Below are 20,059 nucleotides of genomic sequence, written 5' to 3'. Positions count from 1 at the left end.
AGCCGGGCAGACCCGCAGCGCCCTCTGAGCAGGCCCGGGCCGCGGACCGCCCGGGTGGCACCGCAGGGACCGGGAGGAACCGCGAGGAACCGGGAAGGACCGGGAGGGACCGGGAGGTTCGGAACGCTTCGGGCGCCTCCCGGCCCCGCCGCCCTCACCAAACATGGCGGCCGCAGCGTCGCGCCCGCTCCCCGTGCAAAGCCCGCTGCCCTCAGCAAAGATGGCGGTGCGGCCCGCCCCCTCCCCAGCCGGCTTCGCGGGGCCGGAGACCCGCTGGGGACGGGAGCGGAGACCCCCGCCCCGGCTCTCCCGGCAGGAGGGCTGTGCCGATCCGGGGCTGCGCTGGGCCCGGCCCCGGTAGCGCGGAGCGCCGCCGCCCGGCGCGGTCCTGCGCGGCCGCCGCGGTCGCCATGGCGATCGGCCCCGCAGCCAACCGCGCGCCGCTTCCGGTGACGGCAGCGCCGACACGTGGATCCAAGATGGCGGCGTCGGCGGCGATGGTGAGTGCGGCGGGGCCCGGCCCGGCCCCGCGTCCCGCCCGCTCTGCCCGGCCCGGCCCGGCGGCGCTCCCGGCGCGGGGCTCGCCTCGGGGGCTGCGGCCGGATCTGCACCGCGCTGGGAGGGATGCGGGCCCGGCCCCTGGACGGAGGAGGCTCCCCGGTCCCGGCCGGGGCCTGGCAGCTGCCCCGCGTCTCCCGGCGGTGTCACCTGTGGAGGGCAGGGCTGGGGCCGCCGCTCGGTGCCCAGGGCAGCCCGGCGGGCTCCTGTCCCGCCTGCCCCGCGCTCCCTCGGCGGCAGAGTTGGCTCCCTTGTGCGGTTCGCGTCGGTGTCGGGGCAGGAGGGGCCGGGCGGGGGCTCGGAGCCGGGCGGGTTGCAGGGAGCACCGGCACATCCTCTGCCCTCCCTTCCGAGCTGCCAGCCTGGGCTCGCCGCTGATGCCAGCACCGAGCCGGTTGCTCTGTTTGCTCTGTGGTTTCACAAATGCTTGGTGGTGGTTATCGGGTCCGGGTTTGAGCAGCTGCTTCGCTTCCCGCGTCTCAGCATCCCTGTTATTACTATTGAATTATTCCTTGAATCCTCAGAGAACTGAAGGTGTTCCCGGGGAGCATCAGTGCCACCTCGCAGAGCAGAAAACGAGCTGCTGAGACATTTGTTATCTGCCTTGAAGTCTTGTAGAAGTCAAACGGATTTCCTCCTTGCTTTCATAGAGGGTATTTTAGTGGCAGGGCAATGCAGGAATAGCGGTGTGGATAAAGGATGTGTGCTGATACAAAGGTCGCTGCTGGCTGGGCTGTGAGGTGACTCATGGAGAGACTGGGAGAGCCAAGGTTTCCCTTTCATTTGCTTTCAGCATCTTTATACCCTGCTGGCTTTCCCCCAGGCACGGGGGAGGGAGTGCTCAGCTGGCTCTGAGAGCTGGGGATGGTCCTACTGGGAATTTCCTCGTGGCTCTCTGTTGTGTGAAGGGCAGAGGAGGCTGCCAGCAGCTCTCCTGGTGTCAAAGGAGCTCTGAAGTCAATGTGAATGCAGCACTTGTCTCCTTCTGAAGGGCTCTGGTGGCTCCTCCAGTGCAGGGTGAGCAGGGCAGGGATGTAATAAAGATGTGCTTATCCAAACAGGTGTCAGGATCATCCAAGGAGGCAGCCCATGGAAAAGGGGATGAGGGTCAGGGTGCCTTTAGCACTGTTCTGTCCTGCTAATGTGCCTGAGGGCAGAATGAAGGTTACATTCTGCAAGGTGAGGGAGCTTGTTGGGTTTTTTTGCTCCCACAGAGTAGTGAGTTGTGGCTTTCCTCCCGTTCTGTGACCATTTAAAAAATGTTTCAGTAAGTGGAATGGGAGAGCTGTGTGAATCCATTTGGACAAATGGCTCTGCACAGGTGGTTTTCCCTGTTTTTCTTCAAAGCTGTCTTTGAAAATTAACAATTCTTGATTATGGCTCTTTGATGTCCCTCTTGCCTTTCTCTGCCAAAAAGAGATGGGACAATTCATGATATCCATCACTGTCACTTCCTCATTTCTTTTTGTGTCTTTGAAAAATCCTGTGTTCTGTTCTTCAGTTCCTATGTGGATTGTGAAACTCCTAAGACCTAAACCAACCCTGGTACAGCACTGGCGCATTTCTGATGGTTGAATTTGCTGCTGTTTGAGAGTTTCTTCAAGTTGTTGGCAGTAACCTGGGCAGGGATGTCCTGGGTGCACATGGCCAGGCCATGGACCCTCTGGAGCAGCTGGAGCTGTTGCAGAGTGCCCCAGGGAGCAGCTGCTGTTTCCCCTTTCCCTTAAATAAATGTCAGACTCTGGCAGTGGTGGCTGGAGGGACCACAAGTCCTAGGGAGGGACAAGTGTGGTAATAACTGGATATTTTAGGGCCTCTTCATGCTGGGTCAGACTGGGGTTTGGAGAACAAATCCTCTGTTTTGGCAGCATGGTTTGTGAGCCTTCTGTGAATTCACAGAAAGTGGCAATGTTGTTTTTAGTCTTTCTGAATGGGATAAACCTGGAGTTGTCTGCAAACCCCAAGACTGGTGATAATTATCCAGGAGGGTCTTTTTGGAGAGGTTTTGTGTGTGAACTTGTGATCTGAGGGACAGGAATGGTGATTGTGCTCCTGCAGTTACTTCTTTTATTGAGATCATATTCTCCTAAGGGTGTCCCTGCATGTCTGCCTATGGGAAAACAATCAGGCTTAGGCAATCTGAACTATTTTTGCCTACTTGCAGCTGGGTTTTTCTCAGTCTGGGGTTGTGCATATTTGTTGTGCTACTTGTTGCACCATAACATGATTTCCTGGCACTTCAGATGCAAGATTATCATTGGAGGGGGTTTTTGCATGTTTTTGAAATGTAAATGGAAAAGGCTGTGAAGCTGTGTGTCCTGTTTGCTGGGAGTCTGCCAGGGCTCTGTGACTGAACCAAAGCAGAGCTCCCTGCTGGAAGTTCTGACCTGGCACAGGGGAGAACTCAGCTTGCAGGAATCCCCTGTGTGATACAATCACCTGGCCAGGCCCATGAGTCACACAGATGCTTTGGGGGGTGTCCATGTTGACATTTCTAAGCTGCTGCCTTTGTTTGGAGAGGATGAGGCACATTTGTCAGTACAAGCACAAAGGTCCTGGTGAGTAAGGCCCTGGCTTCAGCCTCCCTGTGCTCTGCCAGCTCAGGAGCCTGCACTGGGCATTTCCTTCATATTTCACTCCCAAAGCTTTCCCCACCTGTTGCATAGCAGCTTTCTCTTTTCTTGCTACCAACTGTTCTTTCCTGGCAAGGCTTTAGAGTCACCCTCTTGTCTTTCCTGTTGCTGCCTGAGTCATCATCATCTGTATGCAAAGACAGCCTGATTTCTGCCAAAATTGTCATCAAAAATTTCATCTCCTGCATGCTCATGTGTCTTCTGAGTGGCTGCCAAAGTCCTGTCCTGGTCTTTTCACCTCCCAGCCTGCTGGGGCAGGGGTGGCAGTGGTGTGGTTCTGGTTTTGGAGTAACACTGTGTAGGTCTGTCACTTCAGTGACAAATGAGAAAAGGGCTGCAGGTTGCTGGAGTGCAGTGTGGGACAAGAGTGCAGATTCCTTCCACTGCTTCCCCTGTGCAGGAGACATTTTCCTACTCTGTGGAGAGCCACTGAGCTCTCCTTTAAAGATTGGAAAGGCAAAATTTAGTGAAGCACAGAGAATAATCCCCATGTTACCTGAAGGCAGATCAGTATTGAATGTCAGGCAGCTTTAACAAGAGTGTTTCCAAGCTGGGGCTTTATGCCTGCTCCAAGTGTATTTGGCTGTGCTTAGAATAGATCTGAAAATCCCCTTTGTAAGCAAAAAAGATCAGAGAATCACAGCGTGGTTTGGGCTGGCAGGGTCCTTAAAACTCATTTTGTTCCATTGACAGGGAAACCTTCCACTATCCCAGGCTGCTCCAAACTCCATCCAGCCTGGTCTTGAGCAATTCCAGGGATGGGGCAGCCACAGCTTCTCTGAGCAGTCTGTGCCAATGCCTCACCACTGTCACAAGGAAGAATTTCTTCCTGATATCCCTACTCTGTCAGTTTAAAGCTGTTCCCTCTTGTCCTGTACTCCATGGTTTGTAGTCTCTCTCAATTTTTCTTGTAGGCTCCCTTCAGGTACTGGAAGCCCACATGTATCTGATGATTCAGTATTCATATTTTCTGTAGGTGCCTAGCATTTGCATCTTAAATTTTAGACTTTCAACCCCCTGACCCTTCTGCCTTTTTTTTTTTTAATCCTGCTCAATTTCATTAATTCTGGATGCTCTGGTTTGCCCTTACAGGTGTCTGGGCCCAGGTACTTTCCTTGCCTTAGAATGAGACAGGAGGAAGGTGATGAAGAAGAAGGGGTGTGGGGGCAATAAACACAGATTTTTTTTATTTTATTTTTTTCCCCCAACCTGAGGAAAGATCCCCATGACAGAGCTGCTGTTTGTCACACCTGGCCTGTGGAGTGTTCCCTCTGGTGCTGTCAGACAGACTGACAGCGCTGAGGAGGCACAGGGACAGTGGGGATTTGGTTTCTTACATCTACAGCATTAGCTCAAGAGTTATCCCAAACCAAACAAGGTTTTGTTGGTTTTCCAGTGGTGCCATACCACTGGGAGTTCAGGAGAAGAGCCTGAAGCCAGTAGTGCTGTGAGATTATAGCAGGGCTGATGTCCTAATCCAGGCAAGCTGCTGCTGGCTAATACTCTTTAAAGCTCGATTTTCATTTCACAGCCTTCCTGCCCATGCTCAGCTGGGTTACCTGAGGTAATGGGAGGGGCTGAGGAGGCAGCAAGGTGTGTTAAATAAAGGGTTTGCTGTGGCTGTGGTAGGATCTGGGTTCTCCTGGAGCCCCTATAGAGTTGATTGAACCTTCCAGCCTGACTTGTCACCCTGCTCGCTAAAAAAGGATGAAAAAGTGATGTGCCATGTTACTGAGCTGTGCTGTGGCCTGGAGGGGTGAGGAAAGCAGAGTGGTGATGCAGCAGGAGGGAGTGGTGATGTGACTGTCCCTTTGGTGCAGTTACTGGTGTCACATCACAGTAACTGCTCCTCTGCAGGTAGTGGCCTGTGGGCAGCCATCTGTACTCAGCTCCAGGGCAGCTGCTGCTGTGCAGAGCTGACACACACCCACAGCCAGGGCTACAGCCCTCTTCTCTGTTAATCCATGGAGTTTTCTAGCACAGGGAGCTCAGTGGGGGTGAGCAGAAAAGTGAAGTGATGGCCTGCTTGATGCCCCATGGTGCAGATAAAAATGGCATTTTTCTTATGGTTGAGCAAAGCCAAGGTTTTCCTGATTGCACATGAAGAGGCAGAAACATGCTGAGTGGAAAGTGACGTGATGAGAGTCACAAAACAAAGCCAAGAACAGCTTTTGTGAATTTCATTTCTGTTTAATCACCTGACTGCACAGCCTTTCTAATGTCCGGGATGAACATTTCCAGTGTTGTTGCCCATCTCTAATGCTGTTTCTGTTGTATTTTACTGTTCCCTGTCCTTTTTGCAGGAAAGGCTGAGATGTGTGCTGGGCCTGCTGTTGTTGTTACACAGCACAGACTCGTTCTACGTACCCGGGGTGGCTCCCATCAACTTCCACCGCAATGACCCCGTAGAGATAAAGGTAGGACAAACTCAGTGCTGTGAGTCTGTTTGGTGTGGGGGTTTTTTGTCTTTTTCTTTTTTATACCATAGCAGCTAAAATGGGCTGCAAAGTTAAATTTGGGGATCCTGTTGCGCAAATTTTGTGTTCAGATGTGTTCTCTGCTTCACAGCGTTCGGGTCCCAACATGATTCCTGTTCTTGCCCCTGATCTCTTCTACCAAATTCCTTCAAGATTCCTTCTGTCAAATTCCTTCAAAGTCCTCAAGATGTTGCTCTGTTGGGGAAAAGGGTCCCTTTCTCACTGTGGCTTTGAAGTGAATTTAATTTCTCCAGCATTATACTGACTCTAAAAGTACTTATGCAGATTGTGCCTTGGGTGGAAGGTGAATGGTGGAATAAGGTCTGAATCAGACCTTCTCAATACCCAGTTTGCTCATGTTGTGCTTTCAGGGAAATTCATGAGAAGCTCTTCCCAGGTGGAGGTGTTTGTCCTTGGGCCTTGCAGATCTTTCTGCCCAGCCTTGCTGAGGGCTGTTCCTGTGCAGCATTGCTGGTACTCAGTGACAGAGCTGCTGCACCTATCCACGAGGAAGGCAGGCTTTGCTTTCAGACATCAGTGATTTATAGCCCATTTCATTTATTTTTCTAAAGCTGTGGCCTCTGTCTCAGCAAATGCAGCACCCTTGGGGCTGCTGAGGTTGGCTGCTCTCACGTGAAGCATGGCACAGTTTTCTCTTTGGCCACAGACTGCCAGACATAGGCTATTTTTAAGTAAATGAGACTTGCCTGTGGCTACAGTAAGCTTCCCAGAAGAAGAAGGTTTTGGAATAGCTGTTCTCAAAGGGATTTCAGGAGCTAAATGCTTCCTCAAGTGCTTAGGCAAGTCAGTGTGTTTGCCAGCACTTTTCCAATAAACAAGCTTGGCTGTGTTACAAAACACTTCTGTTTTTCTGAGCAACTGTGGTCTTGGCTGTTGTAGTATGTCTCTGCACTTCCCTGTACCCTGTGATTTGTGGAAGCTCTCCAGGAATGTTTGTGGTTGGTCACCTTGTCTTCCCAGATTGATGGCTCTCTGGCTTTCCTTGCAGAGATTAAAATTGCTGAACTCTCCATAGCACTGGAGGCCAGACCTCTAGGTCCAGTGGGATGTGAATTTTTGTTTGAGGAAATCTTGTATGAAATGTGATTCTTGAATCTCTTTTGAGGTCTTTGTTGTTTCTTAGGACTCCACTGAGACATAAATTTGTGAAACCACCATGTTTTGTTCTTTGAGTGTTTCTCTGTGAATGAATTGCTACTGGAAGTCTCTCAGGAACATCTGTCTTTGTTACTATTTTTAATAATAGTAGTAGTAGTATCTTCTGGAAGTGAGCTTTATGGAAGGTGTTTTGAAGTAAGCATCAGCTTCTAGATGATGCTGAGAGGACAGGAAATTATCTGAAGTTTTTTCCTGGGGATAATCCTTCCATTCCTCCTGCAGGCTGTGAAGCTGACGAGCTCCCGGACCCAGCTGCCCTATGAGTACTACTCACTGCCCTTCTGCCAGCCCAGCAAGATCACCTACAAGGCTGAGAACCTCGGTGTGTACCTGTCAGACTGTGTGTAGGGGGGTGTTTACAGGGGTAAATGCAATTGCAAGTGTCCCTTCTGCTGAGCTGAGAGAAGCTTCTTCCTCTGATTCACTGTGTGCTGGCTGTCTGCAAACAGCAGTGTCCATGTGCTGGACACTGGAAATGCCTGTCCTGATGAAGAGCTGTAACCTGATCCATAAGCAGGCCTTGATACTTCCAACAAAGTAGCTGTACTGACTTGCAATCTTATCCTTGCACCTGGGCTAGCAAAGGAGCTTCCTGTGGTCCCTGCAGCAGGATCAGCAGCAGGAAGCCTGTCAGTCTCCAACCCTGCCCGTGTTTTCCCTTTTCCAGGTGAGGTTCTTCGAGGGGACCGAATTGTAAATACGCCTTTCCAGGTTTCCATGAATGTGGAGAAGAAATGTGAAGTTCTGTGCAACTTTCCCAACAAGCCAGTGACTCTGACAGTGGAGCAGAGCAAGCTCATCGCCGAGCGCATCAGGGAGGATTACTACGTCCACCTGTGAGTCACTGAGGCATGGGTTTGTGTTAGGGGGATTTGGTGCTGTGGACAAATTTGTTCTGAAATCTGTTCAAATTTCATCTTTTCAGCATTGCTGATAACCTCCCTGTGGCAACACGGCTGGAGTTTTATTCCAATCGTGAGGAAGAGGAGAAGAAGAAGGAGAAGGATGTGCAGTTCGAGCATGGATACAGGCTTGGCTTTATGGATGGTAACAAGGTAGAGAACTGAGGTGCTGTGTGGGGGTGCCTGGAGGAGATCTGGGTGTCTGTTAGAGGTCCGCCAGAGAGTATCAGAATTGGGAATGCAAAAGGTTTTATTAATAGTGGAAATATGAGAGAAGGGTCTCTTGTGGGAAGGTGGGAAAGGCAGGAGTCCTTGCTTTTGTTCACCGTGTAACTTTGGACAGGCTCATGCAGTGGCTTCCCCTCAGCAGAGCAAAGGCACTGTGCCCCCAAGACTGAGTTTTCCCTCACTGAAGATGTTTTCTGCAGTTGTTACTTCTCAGCTTTGCTTCTTCCTCCCACAGGGTGCTGATGTTTTATTTTATGTCACTGTTTCAGTTCTACCTGCACAACCACCTCTCCTTCATCCTTTACTACCACAGAGAGGATGTGGAAGAGAGCCAGGAGCACACCTACAGGGTGGTGCGCTTTGAGGTGATTCCCCAAAGCATTAAACTGGAAGGTAAGAGACCCTTGAGGAGGGGAGCAAGAGGGAACAATCTCCTATATGGACAAAATGTATCAGAGTGCCAATTGTTGCTTCACAGGGCACAGAAATGAGTCTAAATTACAAGAATAATAAACCACTTTGTTATTAAGGAAGTACCAACAATAGAGACGTATCCATGAACTGCAATCCATGGAAAATCAATTCCTGTAAAAAGATCTGAATTTGAGGTTTTGGGGTTGGATTTTTTTGCACTGTGTCATCTGGTATGAGGCATGTCTGGCATTCTGGCTCTTGCTGTGGCACAGATCTCCCTGACTGGGACACTCTGTGCTGGTTCAGGGACACACAGGATGTTTGGAACTGTTCTGGGGAATTGAAATTTAAAAATAATGCTTAGGGGAAAGAACTCCTACCTCAGTGAGCCCAGTGGAAAAGGGTGTCTAGAAGGGCAGTTGCTCATGATGTGGATCACCCCACACAGCTCCCTCTGGCAGGGCAGACACTGCTGCAGAGGTCTTGATTCTCACCATGTCATGTGGAATAGAGGATTTGTTGATGGTCTAGATCCTTGGCTTCAGAACCTCTGGCTTTTATCCTTCCAGTTAAGGAGAGCCCTGTGCATAGCTTTCCTGAAAGCTTGTTAATGGTGCTCCACTGCTGGTCAGGAGAGTAGTTTTGCAAACTGCAGAGCAGGTGAGCAAGGAGCGAGTGCTTCCCCACCTGGAATTACTGCAACCCAGTGCCCTCAGGGTGATGCTCAGTGGGAGAGGTGGTGCCTGAGGGAAGGGCTCACTGTGTGCTCTGCTTTCCTTCACAGACTTGAAGGCTGATGAGAAGAGCATGTGCACCCTGCCTGAAGCCACGGGCTCTGCCCCTCAGGAAATAGATCCTACTAAAGAGAACCAGTTGCTCTTCACCTACTCTGTGCACTGGGAGGTGAGGCACTACTGGGGAGCTGGCTGGCAGTGATGCTCCAAGTGTCTGTCACTGGAGTTGTAGAAGACATTGGGAGTGTGCTGGTGTGAGAAGAACTCTCCTGTTCTTTCAGGAAAGTGACATTAAGTGGGCTTCCCGCTGGGACACGTACCTGACCATGAGTGACGTGCAGATCCACTGGTTCTCTATCATTAACTCGGTTGTGGTCGTCTTTTTCCTTTCAGGTGAGTGGGTGTGTGGGGAGAGGGAAGCTTTACCATCATCTGCAGGGAATTTTCTTTAAGCCTTAGCTGCAGATGGCTCAAGGACCATGTGGCAATATCTGAACCTGGTCAGAAGGAGCAGGAACCAATTTAAAGCCTCCCAGTTCAAACAGTGTCCTGTGGGGTCAGGCATTTACCAGCCTTTCTCATACTGGGGTCATTGACGGAGCAAAAAAACCCACAAGAAAGCCACAATGCCCCATTTCTGCTGGAATACTGCCTTCCCTGCTCCTTGGGGTTTTGTGTGTGTCTTTGCTGATGACTCAAGACCTCCTCTCCCAGCCAGAACAGTGTTGGTGGGAGCCATGTAGCTGCACAGCTTGAGAGCAGCACAGCCCTGTGGGAGCCTCTGAGCTGAGCTCTGTGCTTGTTTTCAGGGATTCTCAGCATGATCATCATCCGGACTCTGCGGAAGGACATTGCCAACTACAACAAAGAGGATGACATTGTATGTATTTGTTCCTTGGGCTGGGATTGGAGGGAGGGAAGCACAGGCCAGGAGGGATCCAGTGTGCAGACTTGGCTGTATTGTCTCTTCCCTTGCCCCTGTTTTCCTTTGAGCCTTGGCCATGGGATGGGCAGTTGTGTTGTGCTGTCACACACCTTTTTCTGCCTGAACAGTCATATACTAGTTAGGATGTCTTCAGACCTAAGGAGTGACTGCAGACAGCTCTGTAAAGTGTGTCCTGGCACTGACAATTCAGGTCTCAGCTGTTTTTAGCCCAAGAGGAAAGAAGTTTCTTGGCTAGAGTGGTAAAATTCTGTAGAAAAACTGGATCCAGGAAAGTTAACCTCTTAGGCTGCTGTGGTAGGACCTTAATTTCCACTAGTGTATCACATCTAAATAACTTCCTTTTTCTGTTGTTGCTATAGGAAGATACAATGGAGGAATCTGGTTGGAAACTTGTGCATGGAGATGTCTTCAGGCCTCCACAGTATCCTATGATCCTCAGCTCTCTCCTGGGTTCTGGCATTCAGCTCTTCTGTATGATCCTGATTGTCATCTGTAAGTGGCACACGTTGCACAGGGTGGCTGTGACACGAATGATGCTCAAGGATGTTTGATTTCACCCTGTGCTCACTTTAGCTGGAATGAGGCCCATGAAGCAGCTTCCTGTTGCCATCAGCCTGGGCAGATACTGAACTGCTGGATGACATTGCCCAGCTGAAGGCAGCTTTGTGTGATTTTATTTCCTTTGCCAGGCTGTGAGCCCTGGCTGATAGTGGACTGGGGGACTTCTGCACAGGTGTGCCTTGCCTGCTGAGCTGCACCTGCTCCCATCCCTGGGGAAGCTGGGGCTGAAGCATGGTCTGTAGCTGAAATCAAAGCTGTGCCTTCCTCTCTGGCCGGTGCTGGAGGCTCTGGATACATTATGCTGTGAAGGAAATCAGGCTGTGCAGGCATTGCAGGCAGCTGTGGGCTGCAGATGGGACAGGCCCCTGTCCTTGAGCTGCTGCAGCACATGTCCCTCAGAGCTGCTGTTCCTTGTCCTGTTCCCTCTGCAGTTGTGGCTATGCTGGGGATGCTGTCGCCTTCGAGCCGGGGCGCGCTGATGACAACTGCCTGCTTCCTCTTCATGTTCATGGGGTAGGTGCCTCCACAGCTTCCCCCTGTGCTGTCCTGCCTTCCCCCAGCTACAGCAGCTCATTTTCATTGATTTGGCTTGTTTCTGTGCAGGGTTTTTGGTGGATTCTTTGCTGGCCGCTTATACCGGACTCTGAAGGGCCATCGATGGAAGAAGGGAGCCTTTTGTGTGAGTCTTGGACATTCTGTGCTGTTTATCCTGGTTTGCTGATGGCAGAATCTTTGGATAAACTCCACATGTTTGTGGTAGCTGGACACAGTTTGGCTGAGGTGCACATTTGCTGTGGGTTGAGTTCTTGTAGCTGTACAGAAAAGGCACCACCAGAGCAAAGAGGATTGTCCAAGATCCTCCCCACAGCCCAGCTCTGTGTCCTTTTCCTGTAACAAAAGGGACACTTCTCCACAAGTGCCTTGTCTCAGTGATGGACTCATTCCATAGGAACATCTGGCTGAGGAATCAGGTGCTTTCTCTTATGCTGTGGTTCCTCTTGCAGACAGCGACGCTGTACCCGGGCGTTGTCTTTGGCATCTGCTTTGTCCTCAACTGCTTCATCTGGGGGAAACACTCCTCTGGTGCGGTAGGTGCCACCCTCAGCCTGGGGCCTGCTGGGTGGGACAGGGTCACTGGGCTGAGAGGGACCCACTTGGCTTCCCAGACCTTTCCAAGTGGGTGACAAGTTGGCTTGGCCAATGACTTCAGTCCCCAGGGCAGGAGATCTGTCAGCCTCACTTCTGTGGCTCTTGGTGTGATTCCAGGTGCCTTTCCCTACCATGGTGGCCTTGCTGTGCATGTGGTTTGGGATCTCCTTGCCCTTGGTCTACCTGGGTTACTACTTTGGATTTCGCAAGCAGCCCTATGACAATCCTGTACGGACAAATCAGATTCCCAGGCAGATCCCGGAGCAGAGGTGGTATATGAACAAATTTGTGGGGTGAGTGATCAGTGTCTGGGAAATATGGTGAGTTAAATCCCCTCCCCTTGGTCCCCTTGGGTTGCTGAGGGTCACCTGCTGCTCTCTGGACATGGACAGATGGCAGATTGGGTTCCTTGAGACGACATTGATAATTTGGATGTGGTATGAGGGGTACTTAGCAGTGGGAGCAGCTGTGCCATTGCCTGTGAAATTTAGTAATCTGGAAATGTAGAGCCTTTGCTTGGACTGTGCTGTGTGTTTACAAGGAATTTTTAATTGTTTCTGCTCTGTAGGATCCTCATGGCTGGTATTCTGCCTTTTGGAGCCATGTTCATTGAGCTGTTCTTCATTTTCAGTGTAAGCATTTAACCCACTGTCTTCCTCAATGGGATTCTTTTCATGCCAAAGCTTTTGAAAGGGAGGGGCCTTGCACTGGAGCAGTCTCCTGTTCCTGTGTTCTCTGAAGGGGTGGCTGGTCTCTTCCAGGCCATTCAGTAGTTCCCAGGGAGAGCTATGGGACTCTCCTGGTGACTTGGTGGTAAAGAGAAAATTTACTGTAACATTACATCAAGGAGGAGTCCTGGTCTTGAGACAGTCACTGTTCTGCTGCTACCCATTTTTCACCTTGTATGGATGGGGAAGAATTTGCTTGGGAGATGTAGGGGAATGAACAAGATATCTCAGAGGTCCTTGTGCCCCTTTTGGCAACCTGAATCGTCTAAAGTGACGTTGTGAAATGCATTAGATCTGTGGTTCCATCTAGGTGAGGCTGAGGGGGCTCCTCATTTTCCCCTGTCTGGCTGCCAGGAGTGAGTCCCATGTTCAATGATTGATGACAGTAACATGGAAATCAATTCCTGCTGTGTGTTTATTTCAGGCAATCTGGGAGAACCAGTTCTATTACCTTTTTGGCTTCCTCTTCCTGGTGTTTATCATTCTGGTGGTATCCTGCTCCCAGATCAGCATTGTCATGGTGTATTTCCAGCTCTGTGCTGAGGTGAGATTTCCATGTTTGTAATTTGGATAGCAGAAGGTGCTCTGCTCCTGGAAAAGCACAGATCACATTATTGCTGCTGCTCAGCAAAGATCAGTGTGGCCCAGCTTCACAGGTGTGATTATCTCTGCACTGTAAAGGGAGTTAAAGCTCCTTGGTTATCTGTTAGGCTGGGAACTATGGTTCCATACCAGGAGTTTTGCTGGGCACAGAGTGTTTTGAGCTGTTCCCAAACTGTTCCATTCCCCCCACATACAAAACAAAATGCAGGACCAAAGGTGAGCCATGTCCTTGGGCAGCAGGTGCTTTGAACAGAAAAAGTTCACCAGTCCCACATTGTGGATTTCCTTTGAAGATGGGTGGTGTTCTCCCTGTCACAGCTTCCCTGAGGCAGTGCCTGGGGAGAAGAAAGTCCTGGGGGGGATAATGAGGCTCTTTATCCTGTCAGGATTACCGCTGGTGGTGGAGAACCTTCCTGGTGTCTGGAGGATCTGCCTTCTACGTGCTCATCTATGCTGTCTTCTACTTTGTGAACAAGGTATTCCTCTGGGTGGAAGTGCCACGTTTTTGGGGTGACTGTGGGATTTGGGAAAGGAAACAGTGGGCCTGCTGAGGGCCAATCTGCCCATGCCAGCCCAAGGCAGTGCTCACAGCCCTTCCAGACAGGAGAGGAGGGTGTAGGTGCCCCAGGACTGTTGAAGTGAGGGGGAGAACGACCATCCTATAATGCATCGAACTCCAAATTTATTGATCGATCAGTCACTTTAAATAACAGTGTTAATTAACTTCATGCATATTCCAAAATCCAGGTTTACGATAGGCTAACAGAGAAAACTCTAACCACTCCTTTTGTTTTACAATACTGTTGATTGTTTACATCAAACAAAATCAGTGTTCTCACTGTGATACGAACGGTTCTCAAAACTTCCATAACTGTTCCCAGGGTGCCATCTTTTCCCAGAGAGGATGTTACCTTTGTTATGGGAAGACTGCCTGAGAACTTTATTGTTTATGCAAGGATGCCTGAGAGAGACTAATTGTTTATAGAAGTCAGGCTGGGAACTGCTTTGAAACTGCTTCACAGCTACCTGTTACTTTTCTCTCAGTTGCATGGCTTCGTGGCCTTTTTCCTCAAGCCATGCCTGAACTAAACTCTCCACACAGGACTTGCACAGAGCAGCATTCCCTGACCCCACCTCATAGGGAATCTCCCTTCAGCTGGACAAAAATGAAAATTTTCCTCCCTTTGCCAGCGCTCTCCTTGCAGAGGGCACTGGTTGGTTTGTCATCTGTGTGCGTTATTTCGCTGACTTTTTTCATCCTCTTCTCTTTCAGCTGGATATTGTTGAGTTCATTCCCTCCTTACTGTACTTTGGCTACACTGCCCTCATGGTCCTGTCCTTCTGGCTCCTGACGGGCACCATTGGCTTCTACGCAGCCTACATGTTTGTGAGGAAGATCTATGCCGCCGTGAAAATCGACTGAAGCTGGAGCCCCCAGCAGGAATCAGACACCTCTGAACACGTGTCCTCCCAGGAGGGACAGGGACATCTTCTCCCAGCTCTTTTTAAGGAAACAAAAAATCCAGTGGGAGAGTCACAAGAGAAATAATTAACTCCTCGATTTGGAATGTAACTTTGGCACAGTGTACATGGATTCTGGGCTACTTCTGCGGGGAAAAGGGGTCTGTAGATACCTTACATTTTAACTTTATTATCCTGTTCCATATTTGAGGGAGTTTTTTAGCAGAGAAATGTCCCTCTGTATAAGTAAACCCCCTTTTTGCTAATCCATCCTTTTTTTTATGTTGATGATGAACGGATTTGAGACAGCAGTGGAAACACTTGTGAAAACGTTTTCTTCCAGCCCCTGGGGTGCTCTAGGATTCAGGGAGACTCTTCAGACAAGTATCAGACTGGGTTTTTCTCCTGCCTTCGTGTCTGCACAGAAGAGGGAGCTTGACTATGGCAGAACAAGCGGAGCCTCAAGGCTCACCCAGCTGGAGCCTGGCGCGCTCCGATCGCCGAAGTCCCGGCTTTGGCTCGTTTACAATTTGCTGGAGGTGCCATTCCGAGCCTGGGAAGTGCAATTTCACCCTGAGAGAGCTTGAGCAACCTTCAGCACCGCTGCTCCCTCCAGCCTCGGACAGCACAGGCCGTGTGGGAGGGTGGGATTGCCTCTCCTGCAGAAGGCAGGACAAAAGGTCCTGGTGGAAGTGACGTGGTTGTGCTATATACAGGACTGGAAGGATGTGTGAGGTAATTACCAGAGTTTGTTCTGTCAATAGCTCTGCTCTGGATGAGTGAGGAATCAGGGCAGGCTCCTTCCTGGGAATGCCACTGGGATCCTGAAGAGCCTGCAGGGATGGCTCTGGTGCCGTGGTGTTAGTGCCAAGTGATCTGAGGCAGTGTTGGGCCCGAGCTGCCCAAGGGCAGTGCAGGCCATGCTGAGGGGGCTGGCACAGGCAGGTGGCCCCGTGAGCTGTCCCATGGCTGGGAGTGGGGCTCTCTCGCTGGCCCTGTGCTCTGACTGCCCTTGCTGCTCTCTGCTCCTCCTCTGAAATTCTCTACCTCCAGGGAACAGGAAAAGTGTACACCCCATAGCTGTATTTTGTTCTTCTCCACAAAAAACAGAGCTCTTCTGGATAGCTGACACGGGCTCTTCTTTTCCCATGGCTTGATGCCTGAATCAGACCATGGGAAGCTCTTTTTAAAAGAGGTTAAAGTTGGGTTGTGGTTTGTTTTCTTTTGTTTTGGTCACTTCAGTGATGTTTATCAGTAAAAAGGTTCCATGTTGCAGTGAAGGCTCCCTCCATCCCCAGACTCACTGGATTCCGCCAGGACTACAGAGAAGAGGTTTTTTCTAGTGAGATCTATGAAAATTTTTCTTCTTGGAGTAAGGTCTTCCAATGACCAGCTGCCACAGGTCACATCATTCCAACCCAAAGCTGTCCAAAGCCCTCCTTGATCCCAGGGAGGGCTTTGGGGCCTTTTTAAACCCCAATTGCCATAAGTTTCCACCAGGTCCATGCAAGGGCCTGTGTCCCTTCCCATTGGCCCTGCCCTTCATGCCCAAATCTAATCAGCCAGGAATCATGGATGGAAAAAAGGAGGAGGGGATGTGTGAGCCAACTGTGCTGTGGAATCCTGTGTCAGTTCTGATTTGAGGTCCCTCTCTGAGATTTTTGTTGATTTTTATTTCTTTTTTTCTTCTGCCCCTGCCCCAGTGGAGAGGCTCAGCCAGCATTGATTTCTCTCCCTTCCCTGAAGTGTTTTCTCTGTATTCTTTGTAATTTTTAATTAATGTATGTATTCTTTGTGTCCTATTGTAAATAAATCTGCCATTGTCCTGTCGTCCTGCTCTCTTGGGTTCTCCTAAGCCACTTCTGGAGAATTTCTTTTTGTAACATTTGGTCTGTCTGTGACGTGTGGCTTCAGCCAGAAGCAGAGCTTGGAATACTCTGGCTTTCTTTGTAATATTTTTCTCCTGGTAAACTAAGTTTCTCCCAGTGTGGCATGCCCTGAATGCTGTCATATATTGTGATTATGCCACCAGTTGTGGCATTTGGATCTGCTGCTGCTGTGCTGCTGGGTAAGATCACTTCAGCACCTCGTGTCTGGTGTGGGACATGTTGTTTGACGTGTGGCACTGAGGGGCAGAGTGGCAGAGCTGTTGGATGGCAGTGCTGGCTCTTCAGAGCAGCAGAGGGGAAGAGGACAGCTCACAAGGGAGTTTGAGGAGTGCTGGTGCTGCAGAAGCTGAGCCCTCAGCGTTGGCTTCCAGCTCCATTGGCTTCCCAGAGCTTGTGTGTTTCTGCTGGGGGGTGTGTGGCAGGAGATCACTGAGCTTCTGCTGGAGTGCTGGCTGAGGGAGGCAAAGTGAATTCCCTTTTTTTCCTGAGATGGTTTGCCCAACAGAGCAATGGATGTGATTCCCCCAGGTTACAGAGTCCAATGCTGGGGGCTGCTGAGTGTCTGTGAGTGAGACCAGAGCTGGCAAATACTTGAATCAAAACTCAGAAATCATCAGAATAATCCCTTCTCCCTTTAAAAAGGCAAAAGAAGCTTCAGCTCCAGCACCGGGACAATCCATGCTGAAGTTATTTCTCATTTTTGGCAGATGAGTGTATTCATGTTCTGTCACAGTCCCCAGTGCCAGGGGAAAGCTGCTGAGGAAAGGTCATGTTTTAATGGTGGCTGAATTAGGAATGAAAATTAGAACTGAAAACTAGATCATTCTTAGACAAGCACCTAACACTGATTGTGGCTGTCAGCTTTTAATCCATGTTCTGAAGGAGAATCCCAGGAGGGCCCTGTGTGCTTTGCCCTGTTTCATCTTCAAATGCTGCTGGTGCCTGCAGCCAGTTGTAGCTTAAGCTGAGGTTTGCTCCTGTTTCTCCTGCCTGTGGGGAGCAGAGCATGTTGGGGTTATTTGGGAGGGGCTGAATTTGTCTAAATGCTGCCACATGGGCTGGAAATTCTAGTGAAACCAAGGGACCAGAACTTTCTGTCTAACAAACATTATTCTCCTTGACAGGGGATAATGGTGTCTGCTGTGGCTGCCTCCCCAGTGGGTGCTGGGTTTTTCTTGTGGGTCTAATTCTTTGCTTGGCAGAAATTTAAAAACCTCTCTGGCTTCATGTAGGGAACTGTGTCTTTGACCTGCCTTATGATTCTATCCTGTCTTAATCCAACCAAAACTGAACTCCCCTCCATGAAGACACCTGGGGTAGATCCAAATGCTTTTAATAAACAACTTCATTATAAAAGATGCTTTCAATTTGAACTTCATTTTGCAAGAGCTAATTTTAGTGATGAACCATACATTTCCTAATGGCACTTAATTAGAATTTAAAAACCTTGTTTACAGCCCCCAAAACACTCCTTTAAAAGAGGTTATTCACTCTGTGTAAAAGTGCTAGAAAGTTTGTTTTTAGAAAACCAGTGGAACTGTAACAATGGGAAGTTTCTGGCTTTGGCAGCTGTAGCTGCAGGGAGGGAGGTCAGGCACGGGGCCTGGCCAGAACCAGCACAAGAAGGGACAGTGGGAAGGGAGGGACACTGTGGCTTTCCCCTGCCATGGCTGATCCCAAACCATTCACCTTCCAGTGGGATGTGTATAGGCTCCTCTGGGGGACAGCAGAGATCTCAGCAGTGCTGGGAGAGGGTTCTTGGCATGACTTGTGGCTGCAAAGGCCACTCTGTAGCTTTTCTTCCAGCAGCAGTTTTGGAGCTTGGCTGCTCCCAGGGGTTCCACAGGTTCTTCTTTGTCCTTCTTGTAGCCACCCCAGGTCTCAAGAGTACATCAGCTGACAGCTCTTCAATATTCATTCAAGGAAAACACTGGTTCAAATGTTACAAAACAGTCTTTCAAAAAATTGCTCCTAGATATCAGGAATCACTGAAATGGGAAAGCTCCACAAAGCATCAAGGCTGAGGTACTCAGCAGGGTGAGGAGATCTCAAACTCCTGAAAGGCTTCTAGCAGATGTCTTGGATGTGCTGTAGCATGCACCTGGTGTGGCACCCTGAAGTGGGTTCTGAGGGCTATGAGCCAAGCTTGTGTTCCCTTCTTGCAAGACAGTGACTACAGAGGGAGAAGGGCTGCAGGCAGGTCCCTGGCCTGTTCACCTGGACACTCAGCCAGCCTGGGCTGTCCCTGTCCTGCAGGCCCTGGAGCTGTCCCCAGTCCACTCAGTGCATTCCGTGCTAGAGCTGGTTATCCCCTTGCACAGTAGTTCAAAACAAAGACACAAAAGTGAGGAATGGTTGGTTTGTAACAAGACACTTAAATGTTGAGGATTCTTCCCCCTGCTGAAGAGCTGACCTATTTATAGTAATAAAAAAATTAATTCTGAATTCCCTGGTTATCTTTTGCAATGCTTTTAACTTCCCTTGTCAGTGTGTTCTGATCCAGAGGAGCTCCCTCTGTGTCATGTATGCTCCATTTCCATGCTGGCATTTAGGCACTATAGGGAAGGACCACACAGACCTGGCTTCAACCAAAGCACAGAGTGAGGAAAGTGCTTCAGGCTCCTCCTGCAGCCCACCTGTGCACATGGAAATTAAATGTACCTTGAACAGGAAAGCCAAGTTCATCTCTGTGGGTGTGTGAGAAGCAGAATGTGATCTGTTCTCTGGTCTCATTTCTGAGCTCCAGTTCTGGTTTTGCTCGACCTGTTTGCATGCCAGTGTGATTAGTGGTGTGTGGCCTGTGGGAAGATGTAGAGCTGGCTCCAGGCAGAGACTGCAGACTGTACCCCAGGAGAAAACTCCTTACCTGCAGCCACAAGAACAGCTGAAACGTGAAGGATTCCTGGGGGATCCCAGTTATTCAGTAGAAGGGAGCAAGTCCATCACTGGGAATGGCCAGAGGTGAGTCTGAGTGTGCATGGGTTGTGCAGCAGGGACAACAGAACCTGAGAGGTGGTGGGGAATAGGAACAGTGGTCCTGCAAATCTGGATCAGTTGTGATTGCATCTCCCTGGCAGCTTCCAGCTGCTTTCCAGGACAGGCTCAGCATGGCTGTGGCATGTTATGGTCAACAGGCATGGAAAGGGTGAGAGTGCCAGAGCTGGGGATTAGGGTGAAAACCTGGGCTTCAGCAGACCAGCAGACTAAACCAAACCACCTTCTCCTACTGCACAGGAGTCAGCCAGGAGGGGATTCACAGCTTCAGGTGGCAGCTCCCATCTCTAGGAACTGGGAAAAATACCAGAAGTTATGGAAAAGACGCAAATTTTGGATGAGGATGGAAAGCTGAAGTGGTTCTGTTTGAGCTATTCATCCACTTTACTCTACAGTGGCAGAATAGCTCCAGGGCTTGGGCAGGCAATTAACTAAAAATAGGCACCTGAGGGGGAATTCTGTCAGCCTGACTAATGGGGATTAGAGGATAAGCAAGAAGGTAGGGTGATGGGAAGCACATCTTTGAAGATTTATTTGTGGAAATGTTAATTGCAGGCAGCAGAAAATGCCTCTGTGGGGTTGTTCTGTACAGAGAGCAAAGGT

General features: G+C 50.0%; 1 protein-coding gene across 1 annotated transcript; it reads left to right on the top strand.

Annotated features, from left to right (window-relative positions):
- The first annotated feature begins 410 nt into the window (after window positions 1-410).
- On the top strand, window positions 411-16,403 carry TM9SF4 (transmembrane 9 superfamily member 4). Its single transcript, XM_058814442.1, has 18 exons — window positions 411-500; window positions 5,495-5,608; window positions 7,070-7,169; window positions 7,515-7,683; window positions 7,773-7,902; window positions 8,247-8,370; window positions 9,176-9,294; window positions 9,407-9,518; window positions 9,935-10,005; window positions 10,431-10,563; window positions 11,064-11,145; window positions 11,236-11,311; window positions 11,637-11,720; window positions 11,899-12,074; window positions 12,350-12,413; window positions 12,934-13,053; window positions 13,499-13,588; window positions 14,386-16,403. The coding sequence occupies exons 1-18, from the start codon at window positions 411-413 to the stop codon at window positions 14,533-14,535; spliced, it is 2,004 nt and encodes a 667-aa protein (XP_058670425.1). The 3' UTR covers window positions 14,536-16,403.
- The last annotated feature ends 3,656 nt before the right edge of the window (window positions 16,404-20,059 follow it).

This window comes from Ammospiza caudacuta, chromosome 15 (assembly GCF_027887145.1).
Source record: "Ammospiza caudacuta isolate bAmmCau1 chromosome 15, bAmmCau1.pri, whole genome shotgun sequence".
NCBI lineage: Eukaryota > Metazoa > Chordata > Aves > Passeriformes > Passerellidae > Ammospiza > Ammospiza caudacuta.
The sequence above is the reverse complement of the archived record's forward strand: the minus strand, read 5'-3'. Positions and strand labels throughout refer to the sequence as shown.

What these genes read in the sequence shown, in the direction of transcription:
- TM9SF4 (XM_058814442.1), top strand. Translation starts at nt 411, where the DNA reads ATGGCGATCGGCCCCGCAGCCAACCGCGCGCCGCTTCCGGTGACGGCA. An exon ending in CTACAAGGCTGAGAACCTCG is followed by an intron (nt 7,170 to 7,514) that starts GTGTGTACCTGT and finishes TCCCTTTTCCAG; the next exon opens with GTGAGGTTCTTCGAGGGGAC. An exon ending in ACAACAAAGAGGATGACATT is followed by an intron (nt 10,006 to 10,430) that starts GTATGTATTTGT and finishes TTGTTGCTATAG; the next exon opens with GAAGATACAATGGAGGAATC.